General features: G+C 43.4%; 1 protein-coding gene across 6 annotated transcripts in view; it reads right to left on the reverse strand.

Annotated features, from left to right (window-relative positions):
* Positions 1 to 17000, reverse strand: part of NBEA (neurobeachin) — an 881324-nt gene that overhangs the window by 538174 nt on the left and 326150 nt on the right. For all 6 annotated transcript variants that reach the window (XM_089690860.1, XM_089690861.1, XM_089690859.1 and 3 more), the window contains exons 16-18: positions 15313 to 15410; positions 1314 to 1406; positions 956 to 1064 (exon numbers count right to left, since the gene is read on the reverse strand). In XM_089690860.1, the coding sequence (XP_089546986.1) occupies positions 956 to 1064; positions 1314 to 1406; positions 15313 to 15410 (300 nt within the window). The remainder of the gene's footprint in view (positions 1 to 955; positions 1065 to 1313; positions 1407 to 15312; positions 15411 to 17000) is intronic.

A 17000-nucleotide genomic window follows, 5' to 3' on the forward strand; every position in this document is an offset into this window, starting at 1 on the left:
CCGATTCCAGAACGTGCCCCCTGCGCGCCCCCAGCGGCGCACCACCGGTGATCAGCCGTGTCCAATGACACAGCAGATCACCAGTAAATACAGTTGGCAGTTATCGGCTGCACTTTCCTCACGTTGTCACAGCGTAAGTATAGTACTGTCGAGAACCGACAATTGTCAGGGAAGGGATCAGTACTGATGATCAGTGCCCAGCAGTGCCACCCACCTATACCCATCAGTGCCGCCCACCTGTGATCAGCAGTGCCGCCCACCTGTGATCAGCAGTGCCCAGTGCCACCCAACTGTGCCCTGCAGTGCCACCCATTAGTGCCCCCTATCAGTGCAGCCTCATCAACACACATCAGTGAAGGAGAAAAATTACCTGTTTGCAAAATTTTATAACAGAAACAAAGAAACTTTTTTTAAAAAACATTTTGCTCTTTTTTTGTTTATAGAGCAAAAAATAAAACACCCAGCGGCGCGTAAATACCACCAAAAGAAAGCTCTATTTGTATGAAAAAAATAATTAAAAATCTGATATAGGTACAATGTTTCATGACTGCGCAATTGTCATTCAAAGTGCGACAGCGCTGAAAGCTGAAAACTGGCCTGGGCAGGAAGGGGGTAGAAGTGCCCAGTAGGCAAGTGGTTAAGCCCATACAGGAGGTATGGGCAGACAGCTATACTAAGATTCTGCAGGAGCCTGACATTGCAAGCATGATCTGCAGATTGCGCGTGCAATGCTCTGCAGGCTCCACAAAAAGAAAAGAAATGCACAATTTTACCTACAAAAAAAATGAGCATTTATAATTTTCTAGCATTTAACCTGACTATGACATTCTACCAAGCCTGTAGCAACAATTGTTCCTCTAAGGGGTATCAATACTGTGTTGTGAAATACGGCTGATGTGCCTGAGTATAATGATGTGTAATACAGACCAGAAGCAGGTTATACGGAACATCTTACCTCGTAGAGTGTGTTGTATGTTGTAACAGTGACTGTGTTGGTATGGAGCATCAACCTTTCCCCGAGCAACGTGAAGAGACTGTGAGTGTGCATGATTTCAACTTTCCGTCTGCCATAGGGATAAAAATAAAATATTAATCACATAATAATGCACTCCAGACATCTACTGATAGCCAGCAGAGTCAGCAACACACACACACCAAAGAAATTAAATCACAAGGTAAGAGAAAGGAAATGGTTAGCCTTCAAATTAAATTTCAGCTGATACCTAAAACCATACACATGTTAAACTGAACAAAGCAGACACCAGTAATCACTCCACAAATACAACACAGACGATGTATTCTGCACTACTTACTTGTGGCCTAGGTGCTTGAGAAAATATCCCAGGACTTTTAGTGCCTGCACACGGATGCTTTCACTTTTTGATGCAAGTAACTTATAAATGACCCTGAAAAAGGTAAAAATTATTGTTATTAATACCCAAGACATCATTATTAACAAGTCATAATTTAAGAACAAAATATTGGTTTCCCTGATTATTTAACAAACTTCATCAACATTAGAGATCGGTGCCCAAACCTAACTGAAGCAGGACAGCGGTTTGAAAAAAAAAGACTCAATTCAAAATCACTCCCATTGAGTTATCATATTCTGACAGAGGGGAGACTTCCCCAACATCAGAATCCTCTGATCAGCAGGTGGCACTGATCAATCGGGAAAACCCAACAGGTTGTACAAAAGTTGATTTGTAGATCGACCTGCTGAACAGGCAGATTCTTGATCCATGTGTGGCAGGCATAAAGTAGTTGTAAACCTCAGATATGAAATATGAACAAAGCATATCCTTCTATAGTGTGTTCTTGTCTCAATGAAGAGCACTCATGCAGGCCATACATGGGTCGAATTCTGAACAGTTTTTCTTCAGAAAACGGAAATTTCATGCATTTTGTAATTTGATGGTGCCATCATTGATTTCGAAATTCGACCAACCAATCCTTCAATTTCACCAAATGTTGTAACAGAAAAGAATATTCGCATCCAAGAATTTTCTTTTCTTTCCAGGTCATAGCTCATGCTTGTTTCTTTTTTTATTACATTTTTTGCATGATTTTCCCATCGATTAGAAATTAGTTCATTTTTCAAAACATTTCCAACATGCCCGATCACTCAAATTCAATGGTTGCACGAAAATCGGCCATTTCTTAGAAAAGATTTTTGAAAGAAAATTCTTTCGGAATTCGATCCGTGTATGGCCAGCTTAAGTGTCATTTCGATCTGCTGCCCCAGTTCTCTGCTGTCAGCAGTCACTTCTAACAGGCTTCCCTGACACCAAGAGAAAAATGGTGACAGGGGAGGAACCTTAAGCAGATTGACAGCCTCAGCTTTGTTCCTGTGAGCTGTATGGAGGGGGTGTGTCCCTTCCCTCTAATCAGAACTCTTCTTACTGATAGAACTTCAACTCCCGGCCCCTGCTTTACACAGCTGAGAGATCCTGTGTAAATTCTGCACTTTGGATGATTATTATTATTATTATACAGGATTTATATAGCGCCAACGGTTTGCTCAGCGCTTTACATTATAGTGGGAGACAATACAGTAACAAGACAGTTCAATACAAGAGGGATTAGAGGACCCTGCTCCTTGGAGCTTACAATCTAGGAGGGAGGGGTGAGTGGTACAGTAGGTAGTCACTGTGGGGGATGGAGTGGTTGGAAGAGTAGAGGCTACAAGAATTAGCAGAGGGCAGGATAGGCTTCCCTGAAGAGAAAGGTTTTCAGTGAACGCCGAAAGGCAAGTAGAGTAGGTGATAATCTGATAGATTGGGGTAGGGAGTTCCAGAGGATGGGTGACGCCCTGGAGAAGTCTTGGAGATGAGCATGGGAGGAGGAGATAAGGGAGCTAGAGAGTAAGAGGTCTTGCGAGGAGCGGAGTGAACGGTTTGGGTGATATTTAGAGATAAGATCGGTTATGTAAGTTGGGGCAGTGTTGTGGATGGCTTTATATGTCATTGTCAGAGTTTTGACTTTTATTCGTTGGGCAACTGGGAGCCAGTGGAGGGATTGGCAGAGAGGGGTGGCGGATACGGAACGGTTAGTGAGGTGGATGAGTCTGGCAGCAGCGTTCATGATAGACTGGAGGGGGGATAACCTACGATGAGGTAGGCCAATGAGGACGGAGTTACAGTAGTCGAGGCGTGATATGATAAGGGAGGGAATGAGTTGCTTAGTGGTTTCCGGGGTTTGGCATGGGCGTATCTTGGAGATGTTGCGGAGGTGGAGTCTACATGATTTTGTCAGCGATTGGATCTGGGGCTGGAAGGACAGATGGGAGTCTAGGATTACCCCTAGTACCCTGGAGTGAGGGGATGGACTGAGGATGGTGTTAGCGATGTTTATGGTGAAGTCAGAGGAGGGGATGTCAACTGTGTCAAAAGCTGGGGAAAGGTCGAGTAGTAGGAGTATTGAATAGTGGCCGTTGGTTTTTGCAGTTAGTAGGTCATTAAAAAGCTTGAGTAGGGCAGTTTCGGTGGAGTGTAGGGGGCAAAAGCCAGACTGTAGGGGGTCGAGAAGGTTGTTGTCAGTGAGGTGGGAGCTCAGATGATTGTAGACTAAGCATTCTAGGACTTTAGAGGTAAATGGGAGCAATGGATATATGGGAAAGTAGACTGTAGATAGACAGGTACAACTTATGTATGAGGATTTGTTTAATCTCTGTGTATCACCTGAGGCCAGTCACCTCACTGGCTATATGGTAGGGTGTACAACTACTTTACATACAATAACAAGCAACGATCTGCAACATGACTAGTGACAAAATTTGAAAATCATGGGCAAAATCTTCCTAATATTTAGAAAAGTGCAGACAAAGGAAAGCGGAAGACAAACTTTGCTAACAGACTATACATCTAATATATTTCATGGTGCTTGAACCATGGAAATCGGCTGAGGTTCGCCAGATTCCAAAGACATGAGAGTCATCTGATCTGACTGTATTTGGCAACACGGTGACTGTCCTTTTATATTCAATTCCACTTGATGGATGGTTCAGACTGTGCTGGAGATGGGAAAGCCTCAGTTAAATCACAAAGCAATATCTTGCATAAATACTGTGTTCACATGGGCTTCAGCTTGTATCAGGACAGTGTGTACAGAAAGCTTTCACAAACTACTTGCAAAGCCTTCAGAAACTTGGCAAGTAGCTTAGCTTCACTTTGGGAATGTTAACTATCACTTTAAACAAGCTGTTAGTAGGCTTCAGTAAGCCTAAGCACTACTTCAAGCTTGTTGGAAGCCTGCTAGCAGCTTGTTTAGAGTAACAGTTAGCAATCCCATTAAGATAAGTGTTCAACATTCCCAAACTGAAGATGAAGGGTGCTTAAAAAGGCTTCAAGAAAGCTGCTCAAAGCATAAATGCTCAGAGCAAGTTTTGGTTGGTGTCTGTCAGTTAACTTGATAATAACTTCACAAATACATTTTCTGATTGACAGCAAGTCTCAGAAGCTGGAATACACACATTCCTAGTTCTCTGCAATAAAGTTATTTAACACTATCCTAGGCAAATGGCGTTTTACATTTGGACTTAAGCTGGCCATACATGGCTAGAGAATCATTTGAAAAAGCCTTCGATACTCTTGATCATTCGACTTTAGAAACATTAGTGGGTTCATTTCTATTATTGCAAGTTGAAAGTTTTATGGCAAAAAAAGCGAACTGTCATGTCGGATTATTTGAGCCAAAAAGATAGATTTTTAAAAACATCAGTAGTGGAATCAATCGAAAAAAATTTAAATATACAGCGCATGCGCGTGTTAAAATGTAACCCAGGAAGTTACAAGCAATGAAAAGAAAGATCTTTCTTTTAAATGCAGTTGGAGAGTGAGAGGGTTCACAAAGGTAAAAAACTCTTTACATCATTTCCACCAATCCACGGAAAAGGTACCATTTATATTGTTAACGATCGATAATATGCTGAAAACTGGGGAAATAATTCAATATAATGATGGTGTTCTCGCATGCACGTTCAACAGATACTGTGACGATCGCGCGTCAGACCCTAGCCCTTCTCACCAAACTCGTGATCGAAGGACTAGCCAATCTAAAACTGCGATGTCATGTGCGTAACAATGCCACGCCCAACTGCACCCTGCACAACGATTTTCCAGCTAATGGACCACAAATCGATGTACCGGCAGCCTGGGAGCGATTGTTACTAGGTCAGGTTAATTATGCAATTAACCCTTCACACTGCCACCACCTCCTTTTTGTACAGAGAAAGAGGAAACTCGGCAATATCAGCAATAACACTATGATGGTTGAGATAATCATCTGTATAGCACTGTCACCGTAGACAGGTTATACAGAGGGTTAAACACACACAGGATTTTAAAAGTGTTATCTAGTTTCTTGCTCTTCTGGAATGTCTTTGAACTCAGGGGAAGGCTTTGGTTATCTTTTTACGAGGTGCCAGATTGCTCAGCTTCCCAGCCAGCCCGGCACCCAGCTCAGAGATGGTTTATAGCTTGGAGCACCCTGCTGTGCCCTGGCCGGCCTGTGACACTTCCAACACACACACACACCGGCCTGTGACACTTCCAACACACACACACCGACCAAATGTCACTGTGACTCTCAGAGAGGGAGGGGGAGAATGAGGGGAGATATGTTTGTACAAGATAGATGATCCTTTGCCAAGATGGAGGTTGGAGCCAAAATGGTTGAACCGCATCAATCTCTGTGGCATGATTGCTACACTTCCACTCTCAGGTGGTTGCATGGGAGGGGACTGCAATTTCCCTCCTGACGCAACGGACTGCTGCTGCAGGTTTGCCTGACCAGGGCACAGAGTCACTGTGCCCAGGGGTTCACCTTGGAGTGATTTGCACGGCGGGACAACCAGGTTCCTTCTGAGAAGGAAGCTGTTCTCCCCAGCAACACTACTGTGCCAATCAAGTGAGTTGTCATGGGTGTCATATGCAAACATATTGAGATGTAGCTTCTTGTCGAGGTAGAGAAGATTTCCTTCAGGCCTAGGACTTCATCTGACCAGAAGGTAGTGGCGCCTGTGTGCACTGGAACTGGAGAGGTGAATTCTGGAACTCGCCTCCCAGATGTGTCCACAGGTACCTTCATCCAAGATGAACAGTCCTCTTTACCTGCTAGCATCCAGGACACCAGTTCCGCCAGTTTCCTGTCTGCCAGGTCAGTCACAGGTCCAGCTGAGCTGTGATAGTTGCACACAGGCATCTTACCGTAGCCAGCTGCACCCACGACTGATGTAACCTGTTTTTGGCCTGGTAAGTAGGCCAGGCCACAACTGCCTCAGTCTCCCCATGCCCAGACCTCTGGGGGTCTCTTCCTACTGGTGGTTCCCAAAGCTGAACCACTGACATGCCCCTCTGACAGTTACCATTCTCAACTGTCAGACTAGGCATGGGCAGTTTGTTCCTGACAGGGGCCCAAGTTGCTCTTCCCAGACAGGGCCGAACACCGCAAGGCCCCTAAAGTGGGCAACTGCACACAGTTCCACTCCACATGGTAGGTCATTCCTGACCCCTGGGGAGGTGGTTGGGGTGTTCCCAACCCCAACTAGCTTTCCCCTGAATTCAGGCAAGCCATATGGGGTGGTGAAGGCTGACTCGTCCTGAGCCTCCTGGGTTAGAGGTGGTGGCCCATACCCCCTGCTCAGGTCCATGATGGTTAAACAGCGGGCACCTTCCAGCGGCATCCTTACCTCATGGCCCCTGGGCATGGGGTGTGCCACACCCACAGGGCTGGCGCTCAGTTTTCCAAGGTCCTCAAAAAGCCTGGTCATCTGATCCTGTTTGGGGATTGAGACAACCGGGGATGCCCAGACTCTAGCTGACCCCTGGATTCCTGACTGCGCTATTCCCTCTGTCTCTTTGGCCCATTCAGCCTGCACCTCCTGGGAGATGAGGTTGGCTGAAGGCATTAGGGAGGGATACACTTTGCCGTCCAACTCCTGAACAGCACAGTGAGCTGTCCCCGGGTTTTCCTGAACCCAGACACCATCTATCATAGGCATTGCCAGCAGCTTCTGTACTTGAGTGGAAAGGAAAGGTGATTGGAGCAGCCCCCTCTCTGAGATCCGATGATCCACTCCAAGGAGACCCCTCGCACTTCCAATCCAGGTGTGCTGTCACTGTCTAGGACACGTTTTCCTGCCTGGTGACACAACAGGACAGGTCAGACCGGATGACATGCTTTCAGTCTCCAAGCCTCCTGTTGGTAGACTATTCATTCCATCCTCCTTGTCAGGTCTTTGTTTACCCTTCTCAGCAGGGGAGCTCACAGCTAGCTGGAGGCTGAAATCCATGTAGTCATTGCTTTTCAGAGCTGCCTTACACGTGGGACTACAAGTACTAGCTAGCTGTTGTTTACCCTTCTCAGCAGAGGAGCTCACAGCTAGCTGGTGGCCAAAGTCCATGTGTGGATTGCTTTTCAGGGCTGCCTTACGCAGGGAACTAAAATTCCCAGCCGGCTGTCCAGTACCATGCGAGGACAACAGCTGAGCGCTTATCAAGGTAGAATCCTCTGAGCCTGGGCAAGGAACAGGCCTATCCAAACCATCCCTTTGCTCAGCCCCCAGAGATTGTACCTCTGCCCCCTTTACAGCACTGTGGGGGACCCCCAACAATGAAAATGCATCATTTGTATCATCATGACCATCATCATCATTAGCATTACGGACATTATCAATATCAGCATCATCGTCATCATTATCAACAGTTACGTTTATAATATCAATGAGACATGAGTTCGATACCTCCCCAGGGAAGGGGATTTCTTCTCGTTCTCCAGCTAATGGAGAACCTTGCAACGCAACACCATTCCAAGCCCCCTCCCTCTGTCCATCCACAGGTTGCCCAGACATTACCCCAACATCTGCACACAGTACCCTGGCATGTCCAGAGAGTTCCAGGGGGACCTTCCGGGTATTCTCGGCAGGGGCATAATAGGAAACAAGAGTGCTTAGATCAGCACCCAACAAAACAGGTGTGGGAATTTCATCCGAGACCCCCACCTCCCTCATCCCCCTTCCCGCACCCCAATCTATAAATACCTTTGCACAGGGCATGCGTGAATGGGTCCCCCCAACTCCTGTGAGGGTAAGGAACTTTCCTGAGATGAGGTTCCTTTGCTCAATCACCTCTGGCCGGATCAAGGTGACTTCTGCCCTGGGGTCACAGAAACCAGTTACAGACTGGTTGTCCACAGTGACTGGCTGCAAGTTGGCGGGGGTTACCCGCATCTTCCTGCGGATGAACAGCACGGAAGAAGAGTTCCTGGCCGGCCGGCCAGGTGATGTCATCTGCTTCTGCTCAGGACACTGCATCCTGACATGTCCGGCTTTCCCACAGGTGAAACATCTGAGGTTGTCAGGCAGGGGTGGCTTGGCTCCAAGTGCTGCAGGTGTTGGTTGAGGGGGAGCTTGACTCAGCAGCGTAGGAGGGGTTGCTATGGGCGATTTCCCTCCTTTCCAGCCATTTGGAGGAGCCTTGCGAGGGTCAGACACCCGCGTATGAATGTAGGTATCTGCCAAATCGGCTGCAACTTTATTAGATGCTGGTTCTCTTTCTAAGACAAACTGTCTGAAGTCTGCCGGGCAGATATGCAGGAGTTGATCTCATATCATGAGATTCTCTAAAGACTCTTAGGAGTCAGATTTCAGTCCTTTAGTCCACTGCCGGAATGTGGTGCGTAAGCGACTCGCCACATCCGTGTAAGAGTCCCAAGGTCCCTTTTGCAAGGACCTGAACCACTTGCGGTACACTTCCGGGGTCATCTGGTACTTTCGGACAATGGCATCTTTTAAAACTTCGTAATCGTCGTCCTGCCCCTCTATCTTTTTCCATCACTGGAAACTTGGCTGCTGGGCCCACGGCCAGAGTGGCATCCCTGTGTTCTAAGGACCCAGGATTCTGAATCTGTCGATGCTGGAGTCTCGCCATCTACAGCTCATGCCGACGATCAGCTTCCCTCTGCACCGCCTCTCTCTCAGCCTGGCGTTCTGCAGCTTCTCTGTCAGCCGCTGCTTGGCGTTCCACAAACTCTGTTAGCCTGGCGCAGGTATGCCCCAGGAGCTATCTCCATGATGCGTTTCAGGGCTTCCTGCATCTGAGGAGAGTCTCTGCTGGTTACAGGCACTCCAGTGCTGGCCCGCTCAGGCGGTGGTGTGACGATACCATTCGGTGATCCTCTAGTGTCCGTCTCTGTATGCCCATCCTGCGAGGCCGTCTCTAAGCCACTGGGAACGTAGGTAGCGGGAACCCTGTCATGGTCAAGTTCCCCCGAGTTCTGATTTGCTCGGCTATCATGCTCCTGTAGGTCCGGAATAAAATCTTCACGAGTTTTGCAACCGACGTCCATTCCTCGTGAGGTACATTACGCACTCAAATCACTTTTGCTCATTTTCTTGTATTCTGCGTCACCAGGCATAATTTCAAGCAAAGATAGAATAGGAAGCAGAAAAAGGAAGGAGCTGTTGCTATATGTCTCTCTCTCTCTCTCTTTGTATATATATATAAAAAATATGCACCACTTGTTTCTAAGGACTGTTTCCACAAAGGCTACAATCCTTCAGTGCAGAGCTAATTCCTAACACTGCATTGAAGCTCTAATGCAACTATCCCACCGCTGCCACCAATATGTGACGATCGCGCGTCAGACCCTAGCCCTTCTCACCAAACTCGTAACCGAAGGATTAGCCAATCTAAAACTGTGATGTCACGTGCGTAACAATGCCATGCCCAACTGCACCCTGCACAACGATTTTCCAGCTAATGGACCACAAATCGATGTACCGGCAGCCTGGGAGCGATTGTTACTGGGTCAGGTTAATTACGCAATTAACCCTTCACAATGCCACCACCTCCTTTTTGTACAGAGAAAGAGGAAACTCGGCAATATCAGCAATAACACTATGATGGTTGAGATAATCATCTGTATAGCACTGTCACCACAGACAGGTTATACAGAGGGTTAAACACACACAGTAGCGCTCTTTTAGAGGCAGGAATTCCTAAGTTGCAATAAGGAGCTTTAGAAACAGCTCAACACTTTCAGAAAGAAAAATGTATTACTAAAAAGTCAAAAGGGTGCAATAAAGATATTTACAGAGAAAAGATGTAACCAATATATATATATAAATATACAGAGAACAACAGCACAGCAAAGAGGTAACAGAAAGGAGGTTAAAGGGTTAAAGTACTTGCCAATCAGGCTTGGATTAAGCAGATCAAGTTTCAGAGCAAAAGGGCACAGTCTCCCAGATTGGTTCTGATGTTAAAAGGAAGAATTCTTCAACTTCCACTCTTAGGCCTGACAGCCTATTTTGTAATCCCCCAGCAGGGGGTGTCTCTGAAGCCAAGGACCAATGTCTCATTTGGGGAGGGATTGTCTGGGCAGAGACCCAAACTAGAACCAAAATCTCTTCTAGCTTATATTTTAGCTCATAACTTTTCCTAGGCACAAGTAACATTCCACCCGCGGGTAGAATAATATGCAGACGCATCTGAGGAACGGTTAGATATGAAATACATACTTGAAGGGTTCCAGAGATGTAATTTTCTGCTTTCCTAGGTATTCCAGTCAGGGAGTGTGACCTATCAAATGATTTGTCTGATCGTGAGCAATCTGAAGATAGGCCTGGTTTTTATGTGAACTCTCATATTCCAAGATATGAGACATAGGGGAAAAATGGATTTTAAAAGTGTTATCTAGTTTCTTACTCTTCTGGAATGTCTGAACTCAGGGGAACGCTTGGGTTATCTTTTTACGAGATGCCAGATTGCTCAGCTTCCCAGCAAGCCCAGCACCCAGCTCAGAGATGGTTTAGAGCTCGGAGCACCCTGCTGTGCCCTGGCCGGCCTGTGACACTTCCAACACACACACACACACCGGCCTGTGACACTTCCAACAAACACACCGACCAAATGTCACTGTGACTCTCAGAGAGGGAGGGGGAGAATGAGGGGAGATATGTTTGTACAAGACGGAAGATCCTTTGCCAAGATGGAGGTTGGAGCCAAAATGGTTGAACCGCGTCCATCTCTGTGACATGATTGCTACAGATACCTTTATTAATCCAACCATTTTTTCAAACGATTTTCTAACCATGTATGGGTAGCATTATATGGCTTGATTTACTAAAACTGGAGAGTGCAAAATCTGGTGCAGGTGTTTATGGTAGCCAATCAGCATCTAAGTTCAGCTTGTTCAATTAAGCTTTGACAACAAAGAAAAAACTAAAAAAACTGGATGCGGATTGGTTTCAATGTAGAGCTGCACCAGAAACTCTTCAGTTTTAGTAAATCAAGCCCATAGAGTCATATTGTGGTCACAACATGTGAATGTGTTTTTAGGATAAAGAGAAAAAAAACTAGGCACAAAGAACTAGATTTAAATCCACAGTACTGGATCAGTTTCTACACATCATGACCTAGAACGTACAGAAACAGAAAAGAATAGGGAGCCAGAACTTAATAACCACAACAAATGATACAGTACAATATACTAGGAAACACACCATGGCTGACAACAGGCTGCGTCTGAAGTGGTATGATAGGGACTAAGCTATAAAACAGCAGGGATGGGTTTTAACAATCACTCTAAAAGGTCTTTTTCCTCAAGACTGAATATAATGGTCTGGGGTGAAGTTTAATTTGAAGGGTAACTCCACTTATAGAAAAAAAAAAATAGCAAATTACAAAAATGAATATACCATGTACAATTGGTACACATGTCATATGGTAATTGAATAATAATAAAAATGCCCTTTCCTTTTCAATCGACAGCACTATAATTTTCTATAAAATGCAATAAGGCTACCTGGAGGCGTTCTGTACACAAATGGGAGTACAGAACACCCCTTTAAATGTAATTTCCTGCTTGTGTAATTGACTTATCAATTTTCCCAAAATTCTGCACTAAGATACAAATCTGATTTTGGGCATCCCCTGCAACAAAATAGTCATTTTTTGTCCTATTCCCAAAGCGAAATCACATCTAAAGAGGGATGCAGACCCTGTCACTTTCCTCAGATGCCTAAAAGTGCAGCAGCTGATTGGTAATTCTAAAATCACTCCCATTCACATTAATTTTGCACCTGGACACAAACAGCTATTTCTTCACAAAAATAAAAGATAGGGATCTGCAACAAAGTTTTTTTAAAGTCCTTGCAATGTACATAGATCACCCAGACAGGAATGTTTTTCTTCTCAACAAAAGTGGGGTTACTCTTTAATTCTTCTAATGTTTATCAATGACAGATACCTGATAAGAAAACGTATTTATTGCCCTGACCATTACCAGTAAAGAAAATATGTACAAAACCCAAGACACTTTTTTAAAATAGATGCATAGTCTTCACAAATGTATATGCTATGTTTGTTGACATTTCTACAACTTCCAATATGTCTATTCATTGATGCCCCAATATTGTTGGCCGGTGTTTTTAGATTTCTTCCCACAAAACCCAATTAGAGGGGTTAAGGGTGGCTCAGAAATTCCTCTATGAAAAATAATTATCTTGATCCACTACAAGAAACAATCAGCGCTGTTCTCTAGAATGAACGCAACAATCCTGACTTTGTTTTACAGACGTAGAGTACACAGAGGTTTATTGTGCCCAGAGATTACAAGCTGCATTTCAGCAAATATGAAGGAAAAAGGAATCATTGTCTGAGGTCACACGATCTGGCATCAGTGATTTGGCCGTTATATACAAAAACTCTCCGTCTCTCAAAACAGCAGCGTAACATACATACATTACAACAGATAGATATATTAGTGCATTTACATCTAATAAAAAGGGTCTGCGAATGCATTAAAGCTGATCAATACTCACCAACTAAATGGTAAGCCAACCAACTGCAATGCCAAGTCATTAGAAATATATAAATTTGTAACTTGTTCAAGGACATCCCTCTTACATCAGTGGTCAGTAATGTACATTAATGCACGAATGAAATAAATATGCAAATCAGTCATTTTTTATCTTTGGTTTATTATATGAAACAGTAATTATATATTGCATATCAATATCAATATCAATATATATATATATATATATATATATATATATAGTGTTTCATCAAGTCTAGGAAAGGGTAAAGCTGGCCATACATTGTTCATATTTTTTGTTCAGCCAGCAGGCTTAAGAAAACCCCCCAAAAAACTAATTCCTCCAGCCACACAAAACGAGGTGGATGTAGTAACCCCCCTGCCGGTATATTGTATTTTGACAGTTGCACCCGTAGGTCTCAGAATGCACTTTAACACACATCTTAAAATGCACATTTTAGAGCTGAGGATTAGTTAAAACTCGCAAACAGTATATATTATCTGAACTCAGAGACCCTGTAGAATAAAACGGTAGTAGTTTAATTTTTTTTTTATGGTCACATGACAATTAGCGCAACAGTTTATGAGTCTATTTTCAGTAAAAAAAAAAACAAACCATAAAAATCAACTTCAGCACACATTAATGCAATATATTACCTACTTTTTTTGCAAAATATAAAAGATGTCAAACAGAACTGTCTATAGGTGACACTTTAAAAGCCCTTCTAGGTGATTGGTTTAGAGTTAAACGTAAATGATGGCCCTAGAGTTACTTACTGCTCTCACACTGGTGTGAGCCACGATATGTAATGTGTATCGCAACTGCCGTTTTGGTAAACGGATACCCTGGCACCTGCAGTGGATATAAAAGTCTACACACCCCTGTTAAAATGCCAGGTTTCTGTGTTGTAGAAAAATGAGACAAAGATAAATAATTTCAGAACTTTTTCCACCTTTAATGTAACCTATAAACTGTACAATTCAGTTGAACAACAAACTGAAATCTTTTAGGTGGTGGGAAGTAAAAATAAAAAACTAAAATCATATGGTTGCATAAGTGTGCACACCCTTAAACTAATACTTTGTTGAAGCACCTTTTGATTTTATTCCAGCACTCAGTCTTTTTGGGTATGAGTCTATCAGCATGGCACATCTTGACTTGGCAATATTTGCCCACTCTTCCTTGCAAAAGCACTCAAAAGCTGTCAGATTGCGAAGGCATCTCCTGTGCACAGCCCTCTTCAGATCACCCCACAGATTTTCAGGTCTGGACCACTCCAAAACTTTAAAGCCATTCCTTTGTGGATTTGGATGTATGCTTTGGGTCGTTGTCATGCTGAAAGATGACGATTCTCTTCATGTTCAGCTTTCTAGCAAAAGCCTGAAGGTTTTGTGCCAATATTGAGTGGTATTTGGAACTGTTCATAATTCCCCCTACCTTGACTAAGCCCCAGTTCCTGCTGAACAAAAGCAGCCCCAAAGTATGATGCTGCCACCACCATGCTTCACTGTGGGTATGGTGTTCTTTTGGTGATGTGTGATGTGTTTTTGCGCCAAACATATCTTTTGGAATTATGGCCAAAAAGTTCAACCTTGGTTTCATCAGACCATAACACATTTTCCCACATGCTTTTGGGAGACTTCAGATGTGTTTTAGCAAAATTTAGCCGGGCTTGGATGTTTTTCTTCGTAAGAAAAGGCTTCCGTCTTGCCACTATACCCCATAGACCAGACATATGAAGAATATGGGAGACATGTCACATGTACCACACAGCCAGTACTTGCCAGATATTTCTGCAGCTCCTTTAATGTTGCTGTAGGCCTCTTGGCAGCCTCCCAGACCAGTTTTCTTCTCGTCTTTTCATCAGTTTTGGAGGGACGTCCAGGTCTTGCTAATGTCACTGTTGCGCCATATTTTCTCCACTTGATGACTGTTTTCACTGTGTTCCATTGTATATCTAATACCTTGGAAATTCTTTTGTACCCTTCTCCTGACTGATGCCTTTTAACAATGAGATCCCTCTGATGCTTTGGAAGCTCTCTGTGGGCCATGGCTTTTGCTGTAGGATGTCACTAAGAAAATGTCAGGAAAGACCTACTAGAACAGCTGACTTGTAACATGATTTTGAATGTAATTGCTTAATTCTGAACACAGCTACATCTCCAGTTATAGGAGGGTGTGCACAATTATGCAACCACATTATTTTAGTTTATTATATTTACTTCCCCCCCAAAAAAGATTTCAGTTTTTTCTTCAATTGATTTGTACAGTTTATAGGTCACATTAAAGGTGGAAAAAGTTCTGAAATGATTGATCTTTGTCTCATTTTTTTACATCACAGAAACTTGACATATTAACAGGGGTGTGTAGATTTTTATATCCACTGTATGTATATACATTCCATTGTGCATGTACATGGGGGCTCAATTTTTTTTTCCAGGGATAAAGTTAAGTGTTTGGAGGTACATTTTTAAAATGTTATTTTGCCTCACCGTATTCCATTCCTCTGATCAAATGCTGGTATCATCGATGCAGGATGTTCAGACATGAGAGCCACCAAAAGCTGCAGAACATCATGAATATTCTCATCCTGTAATACAGGGACAAACAAGTCAGACTACTAGATGACCCACTTTATTTCCACAGCCTGCTACAGTACAAGTTATGTTAACCAAGCTTGTCTGAGCTCTGGAAAACTAAACACTAATAGTTATAGTACACAGTAATGGTTATAGTACACTGTAACTCAGCTCCCTATTTTCCTATGCTAACTGCACTAGGCCTTTAACCCTGCTCTAAAGGTTACACCTCCATTAATGCCAGTTGTAATAAAGCGTGCAACAAAGTTCACACCAACATGAAACGTTCTAGGCACGCGTCACAAAACTGAGCCAACATATTGTACAGTTGCTCCCTGAATGTGCTAATCTCTGACACTCACTAGCATCCCATTAACTCCTAATCTGCAGAAACTGAATGAAGTATAGAAGCAAGAAAAACTATAATGGAATCGGTCCCAAGCCAAATGACTTATAAAGTTGTGTGCCTATCATAAGTTGCCATTTGGAAAGAGTCATGTAATTTATAATCAACTGCCACTTGGAATAGATCATGTGATCTCTAATCAGCTGCCACTTAGATCAGATCACATGATGTGAAGGATAATGGCTCCACTTAGTAAGCCACCAGGGGACACCACAAGCCAAAGAGCTAAGCCCTACAGCATTTTTCATTTTCACAGAAGAGCACTAATCCAAAACCAGTCACCTTCAAATTAGTTTGTGACTTGCGGGTTAGGGCCTGCAATAGCAGGTACCCACCATGATTGTAGTATTATGTACAGTAATCAGAACTCTCCATAAACATGTCCATAACTAACTTCAGAAATTTTGGGTTGTACTCCAGTTTTAGAAAATTGACCTCAAAGTGTATTCCTTGTCCGAGCTGCCAAACTCCATTGCTTTGAAGCATCACTAATTTTTAGGGTCTCCTTCACTACCCCCCCATCACTAGAGAACACTGGGACTGGCAGAAGGGACCACAACACACAGTCAAAGACTTGGAACCAGTGCTGGATGCTTTCAGGAAGATTATCTCTTCAACCAAATTCAGCAGTGTGGACATCGGGCCAGGTAAGAACTTATTGCTTGCGTTGCATTTGCTTCATGTTTAAAAAGGAGTGAAAGAGTTGCTTTATAGATTAGACAGATGCATACTGATATTTCCCATGTCTTCTCATGTAAATTCACTTTATTCTTAAAAAAATTCTGATGATTTCTGTCAACACTACAGTGGTAGGAGACTGCAAAGTTTTATTTCTCTTGTACAGAACACACATATGGGAAATTATCTAATTCCAGCTTTCTATTAGATGCACTATTTATTAGGTTCCAAGGTAGAGCTGTGAAATAAGCTGTTGTCACTAAAGTAGATATATATGAGAGAAGTACAGGCTAAATGAAACAACAACGCCCTTATAAAAAATATGATCAGACATATAGATGGCACATATGACTCAACCCCTGCATGAAGACACATGTGTATTAGCAGTAAAAATATGTCTGTTTTTTCTAAAGTCAAAAACCAGGCTAATCAAATATTGTCTAAATGAATTAGACAACAGATCTGTGTAGTAATCTAGCATGAAACAGCCTCTGCACTTTGTGTTGCGTCCCATGTG

This window comes from Staurois parvus, unplaced genomic scaffold (genome assembly GCF_062004578.1).
Source record: "Staurois parvus isolate SC_StPar_1 unplaced genomic scaffold, SC_StPar_1.0 ptg000544l, whole genome shotgun sequence".
Lineage (NCBI taxonomy): Eukaryota > Metazoa > Chordata > Amphibia > Anura > Ranidae > Staurois > Staurois parvus.